The sequence below is a fragment of the Nothoprocta perdicaria genome, unplaced genomic scaffold (assembly GCF_003342845.1).
Source record: "Nothoprocta perdicaria isolate Ctin4 unplaced genomic scaffold, notPer1 scaffold_186, whole genome shotgun sequence".
NCBI classification, from domain to species: domain Eukaryota; kingdom Metazoa; phylum Chordata; class Aves; order Tinamiformes; family Tinamidae; genus Nothoprocta; species Nothoprocta perdicaria.
Window position 1 is genome coordinate 843,372 of NW_020455049.1, and position 22,845 is coordinate 866,216.

The following is a 22,845-nucleotide window of genomic DNA, read 5'->3' on the forward strand; positions in this document are numbered from 1 at the left end:
TTTACCCAGATCCATTCCTGTCTGCAGCAGGGCTGGTACCTGTGCCTCGTGCAGACCAGCAAGTACAGGCTTTGGGAATAACTTGCATCCTGTGTCTACACAGCCCAGGAATAAAGGTAGTCTGGACCAGCAGTGGTTGGAGCCTCAGACCTGCCTCTTAGGCACGTCTTCCCAGAGCTGTTTGGGGAGGCAATTACTTTTAAGGCTCTGTGCCTGGCCTGAATCGCTCTGGTCCTCTCTCTCCTTTTATCTGCCAACCTTTTACAGAGATGATAGTGCCTCTCTACCTCCCAGGCGTGTAATGAAGATGAATTCATTACAGCTGTAACACTTTAACAAGGGCTATTAAGATATAGGGTATCCTTACAAGTCCTAAATTAGAGAGCTGCCTCTCAGATGGTGCTGGGGTGCCTGGATGCATGCTCCAGACCCATGCTGCTGARACATTAATCCAGCTCTATAGGCAGTTCTCAAAGGGATTTACCCAGAGTAAGTCTGGTTTTCCTGTAAAAGCCAAACATTCAGCACTGGCTGGAATTTGTTTCCTTAAACACAGGGATAACTCTGGAGTACAAACACTTCCATGGGCATAGGCARCTCTTCTGTTCCCCAGCTGCCTCTTGGGCAGCCTGTACCACATCTGCCAGCCCCAAGCAGGTGCATCGGATAGCTCAGGTAACCTGAAATGTCCCCTGGGCTTAAGCAAGCAGASCACATCCCTATGGCTTTTAAAAGGGTGTCTGGCACAGGTTGGAAGGGAATTTGTAGCACAGCCTCCAGCATCCGTTCCTGTGCACACCAGCGCACAGTGTTACTGCTTCATACTTGGGGAAAACACAAGTAAGCCCACAGCTGAAACCAGGAAATATCAATTAAGTATTTTGAGGAYTGCAGAGAATTACCTTTGGTTTCACCCAATGATTTTTCTCATGTGACTTCTTTTTGCAGCAAGGCTTGTAGATGACTGAGTGTCTCTTTACATCTCCCCTCTACAGTTTCCTAGAGCTTCATTCCTACTGGTCAGATGGAAATACTAGCGCAGAGACAGTCGCAGGGAGTGGTACCCAGACCCTGGTACCTCTCTTCACAGCTGGCTCTGATGAGGGCAGAAAAATCCATGTATAACCCTCCTTAAAACCATCTTCAGAGCATTACCCTACAAGCACTCATCTGTATTAGCTCTGCAACTTGGGCCAGCTCCATGGCTTTGGTTCTTGTGCACTCTATCCAGATAATATCCAAATTGATAAATTCTTCCATGAGCCAGGAGAACATTTTCCAAAGTAGCAGGAGGCTCAGAACCCTTTGAAGGTGTCAAACATATGCTGCCATTTCTGCATTACTGGAACTAAACAGAAATAGTGGGAAACATTGGGAGAGAAAGCATGTAGTGAAGGCAAGACCCCTATTGTGTTATTACTTAAAAAGGAGCTCACAACTACTGTTCCATGCATTACTGCACAATTAGTAATATCCTGGCAAAGAAAGGCTTAGACCAGCTCATCCACAAACAAGGGATCGTTTTCCACCTCCAAGTTAATGTTCTGCATGAATATGAGTTGCAGTTCTTCTGCCTTTATGGGTCCCAGGCTATGCTTTGCAAACTGCCTGCAGGGAAGAGAGCAGGCTTGAATCTGGAAAGGAGCAGGGTGCAAGAGCCAAACTCGGGATGCTAGACCAGAAATATATTTTTTATTATTAATATCATGTCAGCAGCAGCACGATTCCAAAATGAAAAATAACTCTGCTTTGTGGTTCTTTACACAGAGAGACAGGTCTATGCACAGCAGCAGCGACAACAAGAAGAGACCGTCGAGTGAGGCACCAGAACACACAGGGGTCAGGGACATGGCGAGGGCTGGCTCGGAGGGAGGCTTGGCCCTTTTCTCCCCCCACAGCTTGCCCCGAGGGAAGCTTTGCCCTGCACGGACCCATCTCCTGGGCATCTCCCCAGGTGCCTTGCTATGCAGATGGAAAACTCCTCAGGTAAGGGCTGGGGAGCCAGTAAGAACCAATACTCAGGACACCGCGAGCGGCTGAGCCTGTGCCACGCAGCCACCAGCATCAGCAACCACCTCTTGCACGAGCAGATGCTCCCTGGTCATGGTGGGGCACGTGAAGAGAAACTCAGGGATATGCTGCCTCTATTAGCAGAACTGTTATGGGAAGCAGCCAAAGCAGTTTGTGCAGACTGAGCCAATACTACAAGTCAGCTGCTTTGATGAGCAAGTTAGGCTTAAAAAGAGACTAAGCGACTTAAAATAAACTTGTCTTTAGAAAAGGAATACCATCTAGTGGCTCACAAATGTAATAGGAAGGTACAACTRGAACGGTAGAATCAAAGGAATGCAAAAAAAGAGAAAGAATGACTGCAGAAGTAAGTAGAGGGATTAATACGTATAGTGCAGCGATTCACCCCGGAGCAGAGGAGAGCTCCAATGGGATCTGAGCAGAGTAAACGTGATACTAAAATTAGAATCTTGCAAAAGCAGATTGAGAAACAGAAATTAATAACTGCTGTATCAGCAGGAAGTGATAGAGAAAATCAGATTTGGAAGCCACTGGAGGAGAATGATTTGGAGGATGATATATAGGAAAGGAAAAAGAGAGGAGCYGATGGTAGCAGCAGATACATCACTAGCTAGGACTGCCACCCTAGGTAAGTCAGTCAGAGCTTGTGCTCTGCCAGCTTTGACTCACTGTGCACTGGTCACCTGCCTTGACACGTGCATTTAATCAAATTGTCCAGCACACAGGTAAGACAAGGATGCAACTGGCACCATTGACATTTGTTAATCCACAAACTGGGGGAAGATGGAGAGCTGATGGGAAGTTGCTCAAATACCGACAGGGCACCCTAGCACCTACCAGCCACCCACACCTGGTGTGGCCACCTGTGTCCCTTGCTCCCTTGGTGTCCACAGCACCGAGTCAGGATCCTTGGACACCAGGTGAATTGTGAGAAATAGCTGCCCACATGCATCCCCATCACTCGAGCAGACACCCATATGGCAAAATACAGGGGAAGAGTCAATCTGCAGAGCTGCTTTCACATTCAGAGATGAACAGCTTACCTTTAGTGGCATCCTGCAGGGCAGAGCACCTGCGATGGCACCTGCTCTAGCACCTGCTAGAACAGTGGTCTCCAGAGAACAAAAAAATAGTATCACCTGTGGATGATGTTCTGGGGACTATGAAAGCAGAGATGCAAGATAAGTGCATCTGAATTTTAAAATTAAGACCAAACAAGATTCCAAGTCATTTTGAATACAGCACAACTGCTGCAGCCACTGGGGACTTGTAATTGGAAGAGCGGGAAGGCAGAGAGGTGGAAGAAAGGTTAATGCTTTTTGTACCTTAAAGTCTTGAAATAAAGACTCCCCCTAATCAGTCCCAGCCTAGAACAGTGCTAGGAGGATTTCATTTCTTATGGTATCATATCCATAACTCTGTTAGTATCTGCAGATTGCTAAGGAAAATACTGGAGAGAAAAAAAGAAAAATGTATCAGGAACGGGGCAAGGAACGTGATGATGCTTTACCTAAAGGGAAAGAAACTCCTTTAAAAGCTGCTGCACTGAAGTTTCCAGGCCAAGAAAAGCTGTTTGTAATACAGATTTCAACATGAGCTGGTTCAGCAGGAGCTGTATCACTACAAAAACACACACACACACCACAGCAAGGGAAAGCAGGACCCATCACACGAGCCATGTCCTCTCCAGGAGCTGGAGCAAAAGCTGGCTGTGGGAAAGACTGCTTTGGGATGTGATGGTCCTCTAGGCTTTTGCCATCAGTAGCCCAGACACACAGCAGTCTAAAGCACAAGGGCTCTTAAGTACAAAGAGAAGAAATGGATATTGATGTGGATGCCCTTTTGCAAGAAACCAGTAATAAACTAAAAATATGATTCCTTCGCAAGCACACACCCCCTAATCCAGAGTTGCAGTAGTTGGCTGTTGGTAGTTGAATGGGAGAACAAGTGGTGTGAAACTAGAGAAGGGATCATCCACAGCAGAAGCACAGGTTGGCTTGGGAGCCAGTAAAGATAAAGCCTCTGCACAACCCAATATCTGTCTTTATAGACAGTTACTATGTGGGGAAAAAATAAATAAAAGAAATGAAATCCTGGATGCATGATAGGGACAACTAATGGGAGACTACTGAAGAAAACAGAGGTTTATTTTACAAGCTTGGAGAGGAACTGGGAATAAAATTCGTGTAAAGGCTTTTTACGCACATGAAAAGATTGAAAATAATGATGAGAAACAGTTTAATGACTAGGTAGATAAGCTGACTGGGAGTTTAATTTCTGCAGCCCCACCAGGAATCAGAGGGAAAGAAATGGACACCATGGCCAGCTGAAGGAGAGCAAAGCAGCCTTCGTATGAGCACAAGGACTTTGTAGTCAGCCCCAAACAAAGCAAGAAACAGAGCACCTAATTAGAAACTGCATGAGATTTGCAGCAATGCTGAGTCAAACAAGAAACAAAAAAAAACAAAAAAAAACAAAAAAAAAAAAAAAAAAAAACCCACTAAGCTCCCAAGTGCATTGCATCAGTTAAGTCACAGACCTTGGCAGGTAGGGTAACCAAATCATATCAAGAAATAATCACACACTGAAGGAGGCTATCAGTACTTCTCTATCATCTTTAAAGATGATGGAGCTTTTCAGTGCATGCTAAGGCTTTTCAGTGTATGCTAAGGTTTTCCCCACAAAGAGGAATACAGCTACTGTAACTGTAAAAATACCATTTAAGGAAATTGTAGATGTGGGATACCCGTTCAGATAGGATGGGGTGAAGGATGAAGGTTTGCAAGTGAAACAGCTCCAATCCTAATGGCTAACCAGGAGATTCAGACAACGATGGCATTAACTTTTCAGCTGCAATCCTCCAGAATGGTAAAGAGAATCAACCACATTAGTACAAATTGTAGAATAATATCCAAAACAGTGAGCTGAGAAGTTACCCTTGATAGTAGCAGCTCTAGGGAGAAGTGACAAATTAGGGACTGCCTTACCAACACATGGTATTTTGTTTGGACAGCCCATACCTTGTGACCCCAAGTCCAAGACACTACATGTCCTGAAGGAAAACAGTGGGAGAGGGAGAAATAAGCAGGACAGAGCAGAAATCAAGGCTCAGGTAGAAGCAATTTGAGAAAAAAAAAAAAAAAAAAAAGGAAAAATGAGAAAGTATTAATCTAATTTATATATAGCTTATGAAAATGGGAGCTGAAGTATTTGAAATTGGATAAAAAAGGAACATGCCCTAGAGATGAAACAGAAGGAGCCCTGTTACTTTACTAATAGCATAAGTCCTATAATATATCAAATAGATGGAGGTAATGGTAAATATGAATGCATTCATGTTTCTCAGGTGACTCCCTAGAGGGGTAAATAATTCTGGAAACAGACAGGATTTGCCAAGAATGCAGACGCAGAAAATATTCCAAAGATCTACCTCCCTTCCTTGTCCAAACTCACTCTCCCTCCTCCAGCACGCAGCAAGCCAAAACGCAATCACATCTCCCAAAAGCAAGGGGGTGCCAATTGCATGCGACCCACCTTCTGCATGCAAGTGCTAGGTCTGCTCCTCCACTTTTAGGCCAAAGATGTATTACCTTGTTTTGAGCTTCCTTGCTTTCCATTTGCACAGGGCCACAGATTTCAGCACAGCTCCATAGGTCAGCAGCAGCTTGCGAGCCAGGCAGTGAACACACAGTGCCATGGAGAATGAGAGGACACCCAGGAAGAGCAGGAAGGAAGGAGCAAACACCTCCACCAAGATCCCAGCTTGATCCTCATGAGGAGTCTTATGAGTAAGAAGCTGGAACTGTGATTTTCCCCAGGGAGCAGCTGTTTGGAAGCTTGTGAGCACAGTGCTGCTATTGCTCATGAGGCCACCAGCTCTGCCTTAGCTATATGGGCAGCACCTGTCTGATTTTGCCTGCTCGAGGCTGTAGTTTCTTTATTTGTATATGTTTAACTACAGGCACCAGTAAGGTTTTTCATGGCTAGAAAGCTACCTTGTGATCTAACCTGCCTTTGCCTTACTTACCTTGTTTTAGCTACTTTGCGTAATAATTTAGAAGCCTGCATTAAAAATTTAAGGGAGTCTTGAGAGCTACGTCTCTTCTGCATGCACTCAGAATGCAAAAATTGTAGCTGAAGGTTTGGATAAATGTTTTAAAATTATAATAGCCAAATGTAGTCGGTAGTTTTATCCACTTACAGGGTAATCCCCCAAGGAACAACTTCAAGAGAAACTCGAGCTAGCAGCTAGTGATGGAACTGCTGACTTAAGTGATGTTCTTTTAAGCAAGTATATAGGTACAGGAGGGTTTTAGGAGGGGTATCAAATAAAAGAGAGAAGGAAGGCTTGATACAGGTGGGAGGCTAAGTGCTATCGACATCTGAGCAGTTAAAATTTGAGAGAATTGTAGGCTAAGCATATGTAGGTGACGGCTTGAGAAGGGATAAAGTATAGCAGGTAGTAAACTGTTATGACCGAGCCGCAGTGAAAGTTACATTGAAGGGTGACGGTATTTGCAAGTCCCAGAGGATACTTATTCCTCACAGTCACAATTTAGCCACTAAGCCTTGCATTTCTTTAAAGAAGAAACGATAAAAATCCATAGGTAGTGGATGAGAGTGGTGAAAATCTCACAGAAATGTAGCAGGTGACAGCGTGAACAGCTAGAGCAACCCCCCCGTGCTGTCCCTCCAGCTGCCCACACGCCACAGACCCAAAGCCCAGCACTGATACTACACAGCTGCATAACCTTGGGCCAAACTTCTGAGAAAACGGCTAAGTTATGAGGCTGCCTGCAAGGAGATAAGAAGGGCACAAGCAAAGGGGGAGGCTAACTGAGAACTTTGGGTCAGATCATGACATTAATATTAACAGCAAGAGCTGCATGAAGCCAGTTTTACCTCTTCCAGAAATGACCAAGAACAGCATTTTTTCATGCATTTGCAGGTCCATTAGGTGACAAAGTCTGGGGATCCCTAAAAACAAGATGTGAGACGTATCTGTAACACGGAACTGGAAAAGCGGAAGCGTGTGAAATCCTCCTGAGGACTGACACGCTCTGGACACTGGAGGTGCTCAGGACACCAAGAGGCTGCCAAACATGTTCTCAGCCACCAGCACACACGAGCACGGACAGCTGCGGGTGCCCTGCGAGCCATTAGTGGTCACAGCTTGATTCCTCCACACTAACAGTTTAGCTAGTAACAAGCAGCCAGCAAAGTGTCAGCTATGAGCTGCGTCCCCTCCTGACCTGACCCTCTGCGAAGGAAAAGGAGAAATTACAGCAGGTGGGAGCGTGTGCAAGTGATAAGAGGGAGGTGTTAGTTGCAAATTGGTCCCTCTCCATTCTCTCAAACTTTTTTTTTTCCCCCCTATCTCTTTCTCTCCAGCACCTGGGAGCCTGGACCATAGCTCCTGCTCTGTTAGCTTGGCCCGTGGTCTGGGCTAAGCTTCTAAGTCACCATAAACACGAGCAAGGATGTGAGCAGGTCTTGGGACAGCCCCTCCGCATTCCTCCAAGCCGGCCATAAACACGAATGGGGGGAAGCTGTTGGGATGGCAGCAGTGCCAAGGGTTGGGGCAAGGGGCAGAAGCTACCAGTTGGGGATGAGGTGCGGGCGGCTTCCTGGCCACRAGGGAAGAGGGGAGGAAGCAGCCAGTCCTCCCGTTAGCCGATGACGTTGAGCGCATCCGCCAGCGCGTGCAGCTCGTCCCTCACGCTCTCCAGGGAGCGGCGGATGCTCTGCGGGCTGTCCAGGAGCTCGATGCTGTGGGTGTACGGCTCGTACTTCACCGAGAAGGGCCGCTTGATGCGGGCGGCGTAGCTCCTGCAAGGAAAGGGTGCCCGAGCAGTGGGGCAAGAGGTGGGTCTCGCTGCCACCCACTCCCTCTGCCTTCCCTTCCCTCCTCATCCCGAAAATTCACAAGGGGAGGATGCCTCCCTGGGACAAAGCTGCTAGTTTGGCACAAAACCTTTATGTTTCCCATCTTTGCAGCTTGGTGGGGGTGCAGATTGGTGGAGATCTTTCCTCTTCAGCTCAGGTCCGCAGTTTCCCAGGACCACAACCTCTCTACTTGGGCTGAAAACGTGGGCTTACTTCAGCCTGAAGGTGCACTGAAGTAGCCACCTCTACAGCTGTCACCTGGGCCAAAATACCTCATATTTTCCCTTTGTGTGGTTGCGYGCTCCTGGAGATCTTGGAGCAAACAATCAAGGGCAATTTTCTCACGCTCAGCTCTAAAGATAATGTATATGTTGCTTATAACCTGTGCTTCCCATCCCCTTTGGTGACACTGTARAAACGGACGTAGGGACCTAAATTTGGCTACTCAGATGTAACATCTCACACTGAAAAGGCCTGGGAAGAAGGGGAATAAGTCAGCCCTGGTGACTGGAGAGCCCCTCGCYGCTTTACCCCTTCCTTCCTTCCTGGATGGCTTAGCCTCGGGTACCCTCTTGTGGCTGCTGTGAGTCTGCTTGGCTACGCTCTGGGAGGAAACGCATCCTCTCGCTGGGCTCCTCCTGGGGCTGGTACCCGCTCTGTGGGACAGCATCATCCTCCCTGCCCTGGTCTGTGTGTGGAGCATGGGCAGCTCCATAGGGAAGCAGCAGGTAACACAGGGAAAGCTGCTGGCACAGGAAGGGAGCTGCCCAAGGTGCCAGGGAAGGAAAGCCACAGGAAAAGCCACCCATGGCTTTCCCAAATACCTTCAACACTCACCTGCACAAGATCCACGAGAGGATCACTAAAGCACTTGTCACTGCCCAAGCCCCCCAGCCTCATCTTGACTCTATAAATGGTGCAGCTCTCTGGGCAGAAAGCTGAATGCCACATCCAATGCAGGGCTTCAGAAGGACATTTTCTGCATGATTACTTCTGAAAGAAGGGCCTTTACCAGCCAGTCTTCTCACAGTGAAGAAACAAAGGTGTCCTGGTAAATGGAGGGCAGTCCTGGACCCCAGCAAGTGATCAGTTAGGCTGCCTTGGGAGCTCTAAGTTTTAACTCTTCCCTGTAAGAGCTAGTGCTAGATCTATTTCTTTCCTTTGCACACTTGTGAATGCCTCCACCTCCATCCTGCTTTTCTCCACACACCACACACCAGCTCTCAGGCAAACTGAAAGCCCAGGAGACTTGAGCTGGCTCCTCTGGGAACTARAGAGTTGTTTTGCCGCATTAAAATGGGTTAGTGCTTATTTAACCTTTAGGTTTTCAAAGACCTAGCTGATACTTATTTCCAGAGTGCTCCTTGGTTGAAGGCAGCCCTACCAAGAACTATTTGGAGATATCGCAGCCCTGCATCCTCCTGCTTGGGTCTCCCTTGCCACACAACCCTACCTGAGTTTACTTTTGGCGTCGCTGAAGCTCTCGGACACAAAATACACAGGCTGGTAGTTCTGATCTTGGTAGGGCTGGACAGCGGCAGCATCTGGGTCAAAGTCCCGCACCTCTGGTTCATCTGACAAGGAGTGCTGCAGAAACAGCAGAAAGACTGTAGGTAATGGGTAAAAAGGGGGTAATGGAGGGGACCAGAGCTCACAGGCATAGCAGAGATGGAAAAGAGATAGCTACATAGGGTCTGGAGCAGAGAGAAACAAGTTCTGCTAGGACTTACTATAAGTTCCCCATAGGAAGACAGAAGCCCGGCTCCATAGGCTTTCACTATCCCATTCTGTTTGCAGAGCCCAAACTCCACTGTAAACCAGTAAAGCTGTGAAAGGAAAAAGAAAAACACATCTCCCTCTTGGCTTTGAGTCCTTATACCACAGTTTGGGTCAAAGGAGGTTTAAACAAACTAGTGCCTGGCATAGTCTGCAGAGCCGGACAGCAAAATGGCTTGCTTGGACCCATGGGATGTTAGGGGCAACCCCTCCTCGCCATGTTGCACAACTCAGACTCTGGCCCACATGGGGCCAGCCACAAGCCCACAGTCATGCTGGAGCAGATGGAGGCTCTCCTGGACACCCCGCTATCCAGGTTGTCCTCCTGAGCATGCAGCAGCTGTGTGATGTCTCTGCTGACTGCCCTTGGAGCAGGACAGTTCACCTTGCCAAGGGAGAGCTGAAGGAAACGGATGTAATTTAATCCCATCGTAAAGTGTCCCGGCAGTGCTGTCTTTAGAAATATGATGCTTAATGATACTCTAGTGCCCATGAAAATTGGGTTAATGTGCAAGTGAGCTCTGCTTTTTAACTGATCTCTGCTTTGCACAGTCATCACGAAAGAGCCGGGGATGGGGCACCTCAGACAGAGGCTCTAAACCACTGAGTTTTGGGGAGACCAGGTACATCAGCCCCACTCTTGTCACAGAAGTGCTCATGGCAGGATCGGGGTCCCACATATGAAAGCAAAACTTACTGTTGCAAGTTTCTCAATTTCTTCATCAGTTGCTCCCAGAGATGCAAGCCCAATGTCCTGGGAAGAAAAGGGAAGGGGAAGACATCAGAACAGATTCAGTTAACTGCCACAAGTTAACTGCCAGCATTTTGGGGGTTTGGGCAGTTATCACATTCTCGCACAATTTGTCCCGACAACCAGTCAATAGTTCAGGAACATCCTATAACACTGTTATCACAGATACTGAGAGGGATAAAAATTTCCTTGAACTTTCAGACATCTGCTGGGGTTTTGTCACGCTTAGATTAAAATCACTTTGATGCAGAGTTTGACATTTTTATTGTATATTAGGGTTTTCAGTTCATGACGAAGCCTTCTGAATGCTGTGCTTAAAACAWATCTCAGGAAAAACAAATCAAAACAAAACCAAGAAAGGCTTAGGTGGCCAGTGACACATGTGGAATTCATGAACGCACAGTAAGAGGTAGAGATGACATAGGGACATAATGCATCATGTTACATAATYAGGGAATGGCTACCAAGTCCATGGTTGACTTGCCCACAGCAAATAAGAAGGGGTAAATGCACAGCTATCGCTGTGGTCTCTCTCTCTCCTGTTGCAGTCAGTGGTTCAAGGCAGACTGCCATGTCCTACAGCAGCTCCTGCTAGGATGGCAGTCAAAAAGCAATGCCAAGCTTGCAGTGCTGTGACAATCCAGAAGTTAGGAGAGAAGAAACTCTCCTCCAGGCCACATCCTTGGATCCACCCATCAGGAGGGTAAGACTGAGCTAGAATTGGGTTCCCGTCTCACCTGTCAGTGCAAAGAAATGGAAGATCTGCTGTACCTGAGAGAACTGTGCAAATGTCTTATCAGCCAGCATTGGTACGTGCCCCAGCAGTTCATGGCAGCAGTCCCTTCCGTGGCCCAAGAGAAGAAGGAAAAAACRTGATTAGCGCAGACCACACACTGAGGAGAGAGCGAAACATTCGCCTCGAGCGARCTGGGCAGCTCTCCGGGCCGGGGAGGCCGCCCAGGCTGAGCAGTACTCACGGCTCTGGGGAGTGCATGGGCGAGGACGCGTGGCGGATGTACTGCGTGCACTGGAACACCCGGAAGGCCAGGCTGGCGAGGAAGTCCCGTGCGGACAGCAGCCCRGCCACGGGCCGGAGCTGGAAGCCAGTTCTCTCTGCAAGAGTTCATGCAGGCACTGAGGAGCACAATATGGCTCACGGGACTGCCCTGGCAGGCAGTTTTGTAACCATGAACAACAAAAACATGGGTGCTGGAAATGAAGGAGCTCCTTAGGCTGGTCAAGGATCACTGAGACTGTGGGCTTAGACTTGCAGCTGAAGCCCATGATTTTACCTACCCTCCCATCACCTGGCAGTTGCTGCCAGTGGTGAATCTTTGCCTTTTTGTGCAATACTCCGGTCTCTGCTAGCTCCTTCCACAACTATCACCTCCCAGCCTCCTCCTCCAAGCCCATGTTTCCCTTGCAGCAGTTGTGGGTACTCTGCTGGAGCCCTGGTGCTCCATCAGAGCCCAGGAGTGTTTCGGGTAGCTTGTGCTTTTCACCAGTCTCCTTTGGGCTGTACCCACCTTTCAGGAAGCGGGATACCTCCTCCAGCTGAGGGATGTTGTTCTCACTGTAGCCACAGAATTTCTCCAGSAGATTAAAAGCTTCTAGGTACTCCTTGCAGGCATGGGTTGGATATAGGCTCTTCAGTGTGCTGTATACCTCTTTCCTTCAGAAGAAGAGGATGTATGGGGTCAGAGTCTGGCTTTGCAAGTCTAGTCTGCTGCTGACCTCTGGTATTATGTTGTCAAACTCTCCTATGTCTGTTTTTCTTGTCCTTTTTCCTTTCCACACCAGTAGGTTGACCCGTTCCTGTGCATTCATAGGGGTACACACACACACACACACACACACACACAGAGAGAGATTAAATCAGCACTCACCAGGTAGCAATCTCCTCCGCTGTGTACTCCACGTGAGGTATTGGGTCCCCACTGCAAGGCAAGTGCACCATTAATGACATTAGAGGAGCACAAACCAGGCTGCTCTTGCCTTTGAGAAAGGCACACGTTTGACAAAGTGCTCTGCATGATGTTGCTCAATCATCTTTAAACCAAAGAAGGGGTGATAGGCAAGACAGAGTTTTGTTACTCAGTCACATGTACAAGTGCAACAAATATAGGGACACATGAAAAGCACTAGTATAACCCAAGATTAAAAGAGCAAGAGTAAAAGCTTAGCAGGCACACTGTTCTCCAGGAAATGGAAATGGCAGAAAAAAAGTGTGCCTGAAGATGACATATAACACAGACAGCAGAAAGCTCTCTGCTTGTTCTTGAAGTTCCATTCATTCTTGCAGCCATCAGAAKGAATCAGTGTTTAGGAAATGGAAGTAGTTAATAAGGAAGAATACGAGCATTTGAACTGCAGAAAAAAATAYATCGTCAGTAAAAATAAGAATAGCAAGAAAATAACATTAATGTAAGTGGGAACAAAAGAAGGCTCATACTTCCACCTTTTCTGCATTATCATTTATGATTGTATATACTCTTCTGTTCTGTATTGGAATAGATGAGATAGCCACATGGTAAAGCACAGTTTCTATTCCATCTATAGCCAGAAGGGATGTTGCACAGCACCTTTTAAATGTTAACCTCCAGATGAGATGCGTCACTTATCCTAAATGCGTGCACGATCTCCCCGGATCCCTCAGGACTTTCTTGCTGGTACAATGAAATTCTGTGCATTTAATAAGAATACAGTACCAAAACAAAAGTATACACATTCTGGGCAAAGAACATGAAATCTAATAGAGCAGCAAGCCCTGCTGGCATCAGATTGATTGTACAGGTAGCTCAAAAAGGCAGTGAAGACCATTTCTGTAGACTGCTTTCCAGATGGGCTAGCTGCCCAATGCAGGACTCTGCATTGAAAATCCCATATGGAGAAGGCAATGTTACTGAAAAGGATCTAGGAAGTATTTTATAAAGCCTGCCTGAATATTATAGCCCTGTCTAATAGTGCAGCTGAGTGACCGAGTGCTATCATGGGATATATCAGAACAGGAGAATTAAGTGGGAGTTCAAGAAACAGTCTTAATTCTTTGTAAGACAATAATGAAGCCATTGATGGAATATATTTAATTTATCAGAGACAATTGAGAGGTGAACTATTGAGTTTTTTATATACCATTTWAAAAAAAATCTGATAGCAGATGGTTCTTCAATCTAGCAGAAGAAACACATGTGTAATACAGTGGCTGAAAACTAATGCTACAGATATTTGGTTTAGAAATAAAACATACACTTTTATGGCCTGAATAATGAACCATTGGAACAATTTTTCTGAGCACATGCCATCTTTTCCAGTGTTTGAAACTTTGAGGTGCACACTGGATGTCATTCTAAAAGAGATGTAATATTTCAAAATGAGATTTAGAGTCTGACGGAATTATATGTAGTTTTCTTACGCAGGAGGTTCTGGATTTATGAATATTTGAATTAATGATCATAGACAGATTTATATTAGGAAAAAAATGGAATATACAGGCATAAGGAGCGCAGAAAAGGAGTCGGCAAGGCTGAACGGGGAGACAGAAAATCATCAAAGAGGAGAAAGAGCTCACAGAAATAACACAATAACTTTCCAAGAGGCTGCAGTGACATGGCATTATTCCTGTGTGGATGTTAGGAAAGACTTACTGCTTATAGTGAAAAGCAATTTCTGCTATTGTTTTCCTCCTCTGGCGGTAGACCTGGTCAGAGTATCCCTGTGATGACAAACAGGAACAGAGACAGGATTTTTAATTAGTTACTGCAAAGTTCATCACTGTGTGGAACAACTTCTTTCATGATGGAGACTGCAAAATGATTCTCGGCCCCACTGCAGTAAGTGGGTGTTTTTTCCCTCCCTSCTTCGGAGGGAATGCTCAGGACCTGAATGTGAGGACATGCCCACACATTAACTCACCGGGTGATCCAAATCCAAGTCAGGGTCAAACTTAGTGACCAAATGGTGACACTTGTCCAGCTCACAGATTTTTCTGGGAAACCAGTGGACTGTGAGGAAAAAGAGAGAGAGAAACTGTGGCTATGGAAGTGAAAGCTGAGCATCCTGTGTTGAGAAGTAGTATGTTCAGCAGGAGGTGTGGGACCTGACATAGCACATATACATGCAGAGCTGCACATCATATAGCTGTGTTTCCTTGGCTGTGGTGCCTTGCTCTCATTGCTCCCACCCCACAGTCAGTTCTAAGGTTGCAATTTCCATCTCATGCCTTCCCTGCCTGTCTCTCAAAAGAACATTGAGACAAGCAAACAAGAAGACCAAATTGGATCATACTCAAAGGCTCCAGCTTTTGCAAAAACAAACAAAAAAACATAGGTCTAACATGATTCTTAGGACCTAAAGATATTCACAGTCTTATCACTACCTCTGTTGCAGACACTTAAGTGTATCATGGGCTAGGTTGCAAAAGAATGAGCCTTTTCTTCTCTGGTAGGTCATGATGATAAAGTCATCAAATACTTTCATTTAGTGTGTTTACTAGCATGATCAGGTCACAGAGAGATGCCTTTGTCAACTCTCTTGGTGAGGGATATGGATTACAAGGACTAGGAAGCAACAACTTAAACAATGTTACCAAGATGATCTTTAGAAAACCCAGATATTGAGTCCCTTGTGAATAACAAGGATTCTTCCCAAGTTGCTAAGACTCAAACTCTGCATGAAAGTCAAACAGTTTGTAAGTTCCTTACATTTGTCCTCCTTAGTGGTCCTCACTTCTTCTGTTACCCTCTTGATGGAGCTAATGAAAGTATTGAGGTCAGAGCTGTGAACTTCACACCGTACAAAATACTCCAGCTCAGTGATCCCTTCACGTGGCTTTCGGCTAAGCCTGGTCTCCAGGTGGTGAATTTTAGCTTCAAATGTCTTTCAGACCATGGAAAAGGAGAACAAAAGCATTAAACTAGTCTCTGATGCTTGAAACATCTACCAATACTTCTCAAAATGTCCATATAGATACATTTGGAGACTTTTTTTTTTTTTTTAAACTGGGATGAGCACACTTATACACTAATGCCACATTTTTTCATTCTGGATTGACAGCCCACAGGCAGCAAATTTAAGCTGAAAATTTCCTCAGAGGCAAACACAATCTCACCAAGATGGGCAATCGACATGGCAGGATGTTGCCTACTCTTACTCTTTCTTTTTAACTTCTCCCTTAAAGTAAGGCAGTTTCGGGGTAATTTAAGGCAAAAATGGATCATTCCTGGAGGCCTGTGTGGGTGGCGCTAGCCAGGGTGCTGAAACAGCCACCTTGGCCTGACAGTTGTCACGGTCCCTCAAACCCAGCCCAACTTAGGGAAGACCACAGAGCTTCCTCCTTGCACTACCAAAAAAAAAATAAAATAAAATAAAATAAAAATAAAATAAAAATAAATTAAATTAAATTAAATTAAATTAAATTAAATTAAATTAAATTAAATTAAAAAAAAAAACTGCAAGTAGATAGGTTGAACATCTGGTTGTATGCAAGGCAGGCCTTCACCTTGCATCATACATTTATGGTCACCCTCAAGATGGTCAAGGCTGGGAGGCAGCAGCCATCTCATTTCTGACCACTGTCCTACATCAGAAAAGTCTGGCCTCTCTCCTGTCAACAGGCATTGCTGTAAAGACCCCAGGAAAAAAATAATTGTGATGCTCAAAATGGTAATGGCAACTGAAATAATTATATTCTCATAAGTACCTTCGAGAAGAGAAGAAAGAAGTTAATGAGGGAAGTTTGTTCTGTTCACATCCACACAGTTCCTGAGCTCTGCCAAGTCGTCAGGACTTGTCATTCTTTATCAGAAAAAYTTAATAAACAGGAGCAAAGTGTACTCTATAATCTTCCCCCAAATCCTGGTAGATTTGTGGATATTTTCTTTAKTTCAGTGAAAGCTGGCAGTGCAAGCACAGGTCCCTGGGCAATGACCCAACCTTTCCAGTGTCTCTGGAAGGTCTTCAGCAGAGGAAGGGACATTATTCCTTTTGTTAATCAAGAGCAGAAAGATGAGAAGGAACAGATGCAATGCCACAGGTAAATTAAATTTAGGACTGTGTTTCTGAATGTACCTACCAACTTCACTATTACATTGTCCTCTCCACAATCAATACCTTTGCATTAATGTGACAGCTGTGATTGCATTACCTATGCTTTGGCTGCATGTAACACATACAGCAGAGGGAAACCAGTCTCCCTGAAGCTGGTTCATGATGAGGCAAATGTCATTATGCCCGTCTGCTTTCATATCTTTTACCTGCATTGCCAGAGGGATCTGGGAAATGAATCTTCCTCTATTGTGGCTTGACATGCTTGTCTTTTTATTATCTTTAAAGCTCTCTCTGTGACAAGCTGGAAGAGCTTTTTTTACCAGGAGAGCTCTTGATGCAGCAAGCAAATTGCTCCAGGAGGAAACAAGTCTTATTATTTGAATACAAGTTGCCCCTACTTCTTGCTTGATGTTTAAAAATTGYTTAAATTGTAGACTTTAAATCCCATGTAATATAAAAACTTCCTAGTACAAGGGTTTATATACACAGAAGGATTTTTCACAGCTTCTCTCACAATTGTGTGTTTCTCTGAGGAAGGAGACTACAACGACAGCAATATCAAGGGTTTTGCCAGACAGATTTCTCTTAGAGGCACTTTTGGACAATACAAGAATATCTTGTCTTGTCCAATACAAGAATATCTTGTATTGTCTTTAAAAGAAAAGCATAAATTGAAATTGTTGAAGATTAAATGTTTTTTATATGATTAGCAAAGATGCTACTGGCTGAGCAATAAATAGCTGTAATGCACTACAATTTCAGGAAAATACTTTTCCCTCCAGAACAGTTTTTGTGTGGGGGTGTTTATACTGCTAAAAGGTAGTGTTGTTGCTGTGTGGTATCGCTGGTGATCTGATTTTACTCCAGAAATTGTTGCATTTATGGGGAAAGGAAGTATTATTTCATAACCGTCTGTGCTAATACGTGGACTGACAGAGTGCCTTTGTGATGAGAAAGGACAAATTTTTGAATATGCTGTGTTGTATTAGCAAGACAACAGAAAACAGGTTGACAGGCGTGATTCTTCCTTTCTAACTTAGGAGACCACATCTGGACCGTCGGGTCAGACATAAGAGAAACACTGATGTGCTGTAGTAGATCCACTGGAGGGCTGCACAGATGGGCAAGGGGATGGAATACAATGAAATACGAAGAGACGCTGTGGGAATTGGATTTGTTCAAGTGAAGATGAAGGGGAGACCATTTAATGCCTATAACTACATGATGGAAGGGTATGGAGGAGACAGCCAGATTTTCTCTGAAGKGCACAGGAGGGCAACAGGCAATTGGCATAAGCTGGAACCAAGAGATGAGGGGAAGAAGTACTTTGCCATAGGGTGGTCAAACAGCAGACCGGGTGCTCAGCTTATGGAATTTCCATGCTTGAAGGTATTCAAAACACAGTGAGCATAGCCCTGAGCAACTTGCTGTGACTGGACCTGCTCAGTCTATGAGTTTGGACCAGTAGCCTGCAGAGGTCCCTTACATCCTCTGTGACCATCTCATAGGAACTAATTCTCCTCTCATCTGCTCTCACTGATGAAGCCAATGAAAATTTGAAATGTTGTATATAAAACATAGCTCATAACCTTGAATTGCAAATTGCTTTTGAATTCTTCTGGATGCAAATGCATACCTAAATAAAACACTGTGCTTTGACTACTGCTTAAATGATCAGCCCTTATCTCAGTAAGTCTTTCTATTCATGGTACTAATATACAAGATAATGAAACTTTTGATTTCTAGCTAGGAGATAAAAACAGAAGAAGCTCTATTAATTACTAATCCCCCYGATAAGAAAGCTGTATACACAATGCATCTCTGGAGAGGAACCAGTRCAACCTTTTACACATGAATCAAATTCATCCCTGAAGTAGGAAAGCACTTTGGAAATCAATATGCCAATTTTACACCCAGGATGAAGCTGTTCCAGTAACTCTTTGACCAAGGATCAATGCGGAGATACTTTTCAGAGACAGTCAACACCTTGACTTAGAAGCTAATTAATGCTGTGTGAGGGGGCTTGCCCTGCAGCCATGCAAACCACACTGCATGTTTTGTGGGAGAGCTCAGAGAGGTGAAGTACTGAGCAGTAGAGGGTGCTGTTAGAGTTTGCTACAAGCCACAGTGCCGTGAATTGTAGCTGTGGAGTCGGCTCCGCAGTGATGCGGAGTGCAGGTGTAAATCTGGATAGCTGGCTCCTGGAGTGAAGGAACAGAGTGCTATATAACCAAAGCACTGCCAGGTGGAGGTATGGCTCATTCCTAGGGATTCAAAGTGAGAGACTGTGAGCTAGGGGCATGAGCACAGCACAGAAAATTAACCGATATCTTGTCCAAACAGACCTAGTCTGACCCTCCTCTAGGACATCAAAGTGGTGTTTCTCACCAAGTAACCAACAACAGTCTAGTGCATTCCTTGAGTCTGATAGAACAGGTTAGGAACTCACCTCAAACACCTTGAGTGCACGGGACAGAGGTGAAGTCTTGGCTGCCTTGAGCGTGAAGAAGAGGTTCAGCATGGCTCTCCCATCCTTCTCCTCGAAGACAATGGTTTCTGTGGACTCTGCAGCATCGGTAGCTGCAGCCGCAGCCTCCCTTTCCTTCCTGGCATCTTCAATGAGGCTTTGTCGTCTACCAATAAACCGGGGAGACTGAAGGCAGAACAGAAATAAATAGCCTTTTTGGTAGAGTTGTTTGTGAGACTGGAGGGCAGCCCAGAGAATGGCAGGGGTGTGAGAAGCGTATGAAGGAGAAATTTGGACTGACTTGTCTGGTATTGATGAGGAAGATTTGGTGATGAGAATGGTTGTTTTGCTTGTTTGTTTAAGTGAATATCTGTGCAAAATACACTTACAGTATGACTACAGAGTGGACTTGCTTTTCCCCTTACCTTCCCTACTAATGGTTTTCAGTATCATTTGAAAACTAAAAATGGGAAAAAAAAACTTACGCGGTTCTGACTAATGAATTCAAGTGGAGAGGTGCTGGATAAATGTGATGTTTCTTGAGAAAAGTCTTTTTTGGGCAGTGGGGCAGCTGATGTCCACACCAAAAGTCACAACTTCATCTATTTCTGCAGCTCTTTGCTGTTGTATTAGCATGGTGGCTTAATTAAACCGGTTCCAGGGTCTGGCCTGACCACTGGCTGGAGAGCAGTGCCTCTGCAGAGTACCCCACCACACACGTCCTCACGTCCACCCTTCCTGCACTGCTTTGCCCACACACTGCACTGCTCTCCAGCCATGCAGCAAAACTGCCTTTTACTCATAATTACTTGCTGCCACTTAAAACGCATCCGCAGAGCCGTTTTCTTCTGACATGAAGTAGATGCCCGCCCATTGTAGTGCAATGGGAGTCACCTCCATTTACACCACAGAATAAATTTCTCCTGCTCCCCACTGATCTGTGGATTCATTCGWGTCCCAACAAACTCCTTCAGATGTCTCTGACTTGCAACTGAACCTGAAAGGCTGCATCTTTTTGCCTGGGGTCATGTTAGGGTACCTGTTTTATATTTACAGTGAGCTACAAATTGTTCCCATCGCTTTTGCTTCCTTGACTATACAACTAGCCAAAATAGTAGTTTATTTGTTCGCAGTTGTTTTGCAGTTTGGAGGCATCTTGTCTGGTTCCAGTTTTGTGTGCTCAATGTGCAAACCATATGACAAACCCTCAGAACTTGCTAAAAGAAACCTGCAAAGAAGGARCAGCCCATACAGACATCCAGCACCCTCATAGAGAGCCAGGCTGGCTGCATTATTTTTCTCCAGTGCCACTGATAATATTTAGGAATGAGAAGTTTGCACATCAGCCTATTTTGCAAATATTTAGAGGATGTTTTCCTCCAAAAAATACAGTCAGCTCCACTACTAAGCCCCTTTCCTCTGTGATTTTCAAAGCCTACCATCAATTAGCAAATATTTTCTCTAAAAATCCTCCTGGATGTTATAATAGTGCAAAAGCAGCTTCAGGGGTTCCCTCTGACATTTTAAATGCGTTCTGAAAAACGCTGCACATCCAGGCACCAGCCCACGCACTTCTGCACCGTCCTGTTTTTAATAAAGACACCCTTTGGAAATCATATTTGCTGATCCTCAACCGCTTTACTCCTTGTGGCTCAGAAAAACACTTTCTAATAAATAACCTCATATTGCTGCTTGTCTAAATCTACAGTATTCATCCCCAAAGAGAGCAGACACCTATCAAGTATCCCGAGCCCTAACTTTGCCAAGCTGGCGAGCACATGCCCGGCTCTAAGCGAGTGCTTTATATCGCTCCTCTGTTTAAAGTTGAGCTGCTGTTGACTTTAAAGTGCCTGCAATAAGGCGGGCAAACAGCCCCGCCTGAGCAGAGGCGTTAGAAGAGGACTCTGAATTTGAGTGCTTTGGTTTTCTCCCAGCTGTGAGCCCCGGGGAGGGCAGCATCCCATCGCTGCTTGCTCTGGCAGCCCCTCCTGCAGCTCTGCCCCAGCCGCTGCCTGGRTATGCAGGCATGTGCCGTAAGGAAAGCTGCAGCCTGGAGGTGTCTGGTAAAAACTCATAGCAATAGAAAAAGTAAATATGCAGGAGAAGAGCTCTCTGCGACGCGAGCTTTACTCGCAGCCAGCTGGTGAGCTGGAATAGCTGCTGTGCAAAGCCCCATCCAGCACGGAGGAGCTCTGTGCTTCTAAAGCTCTTTGGGGGAAGATCTTTTTTCCCCCCCAAGTTCGTGCCATTTCCCCTCCGAGGTCTCAGCCCTCGCTCAGAGCTTCTGGAGGAGACCCTTTCTAATGGGCTGCTCCCTCCAAAACACTTTTTGCTGCCCATATCGTAACAGTTTTTCCCCAAATCACACCATTATGCAGGGCTAAGAGAAGAGTGGGTGAAAAGAGCCAAGGCACAGGGAGAAGTGAAGGGGAACTCAGCACCTGGCCTACTGAAGAGAAAAGATATGGAAGAGGCAAGGTGAGAAAAAGGTGCTGACCTGAGTTTCTGCAGAGCTACTCCTCCTTACTGTCAGGAGAAGCAAGGGTGCTGTCAGTGCTCAGCAAAGCAAGCAGGTATTTGAACACAAAAGGTTACATTAGGAGGATATGTGCTCCAGGTGTAGTGAATACTCTAATTTTTCAGAGAAGGCTCTCTGCATGCCCCCTTAAAGTCCCCTTTCCAAACCTGTTGCTCACATCCCTGCAGCAGACTTTGCTCTCCCGCTTTGCTGCACGGAGCAAACACAGCAAAGGCTGCTGGCACCGGCTAAAACACAGCTGCTCCCTAAGCTGTGGTGATCCCCACATTGTGTCCCAACGGGGGGTCCTCCCCATGCCACCCTCCACAGTCATCCACAGTCCCATCCCCATGGTCACCCCCAGGATGGCCACGTTTTCCATCCCCACGGCTGTCCCGTGCCCAGGACTCTCCACTCTCCTCAAGATACTTGTTGGAGCCCAGGGTAACTGGCTCGCTGGCTTTGCTTTCTAATGGCATTTTTTTCCTCCTCTCCCTTGCACGAGGAGCTTTAGTGTGTGCTGACATATCTCCCAGGCTAAGCTGAGGGCCTTAAGGTGGCAGGGAAGGGTGGGAGCCGAATTGGGGCAGGATGCCCTGGGAGAGAGCCAGTCTGCGGACAAGGCAACAGCAAACAAACTGACTTAAATTGGTGGGACGTTGTATGAYATCTGGGGTAAAAAMCATACTTTTTTTGTTGTTGTTGTGCTAGAATGGACAAAAACAATCTCTGAGGCTATTGCCTTGAGATCAGGCTTAAGGTGTCCCCGTTGCATCACACCCTGGGGTGGTCTCCTTCCCCCTGCCTTCGACCTATGGGTTGTGTTAGTCACACCAGGTCCAGGAAGGGGAGCGCATCAGCTTTAGCTCTTGCCTCCCTCACATTTGCATTTCACATGTAAGCCTAGGCCACGGGGATTGAATGGATAGCTTCATGTCGCCAGTATGGAGCTGCCCAGGGGAGGAAACTCTCCCCGAGGCCGTGTTGGCCAATCTACCCCTGGTGCTGCTGCCCGTGGCTTGAGCAGAGAGGGAAGGGTCGGGGTAGGGGTGTCTTACCATGATGGCCTCGGCTTGCTTGGAGTCCAACTCGGACACGGCCCTGCGGAAGCCTTTGGCTGCGGAGGTGGAGATGTTAGGGGTTGGCATCTTTGCTCCTCCACGAGCTCTGCTCTCGGCTTTCCCTCGCCCTGCCCGCCTCTTATAGGGCAGGGCTGACGTCAAGGTCTCTTTCAAATCTTCCCCCCCCCTCCTCCTCCTCCTCCTCCTCATCACCTCCCTCCCGTCTCCCCCTCAGGCTGCAAGGAGGAGGGGACACGGAGGAGAGCAACGTTTCTGTCCCATTAAATCTAATCGCTGTGAGGACTGCAGG

General features: G+C 46.1%; 1 protein-coding gene across 1 annotated transcript; it reads right to left on the reverse strand.

The window, feature by feature from the left end:
* Window positions 1-7,700: 7,700 nt before the first annotated feature.
* On the reverse strand, window positions 7,701-22,624 carry TH (tyrosine hydroxylase). The gene is made up of 13 exons (XM_026036778.1): window positions 22,533-22,624; window positions 18,939-19,142; window positions 15,145-15,319; window positions 14,357-14,445; window positions 14,089-14,156; window positions 12,331-12,381; window positions 11,971-12,116; window positions 11,422-11,557; window positions 11,216-11,285; window positions 10,391-10,447; window positions 9,648-9,743; window positions 9,371-9,504; window positions 7,701-7,860 (listed from the first exon to the last, which is right to left on the reverse strand). The coding sequence occupies exons 1-13, from the start codon at window positions 22,620-22,622 to the stop codon at window positions 7,701-7,703; spliced, it is 1,476 nt and encodes a 491-aa protein (XP_025892563.1). The 5' UTR covers window positions 22,623-22,624.
* Between the last annotated feature and the right edge of the window lie 221 nt (window positions 22,625-22,845).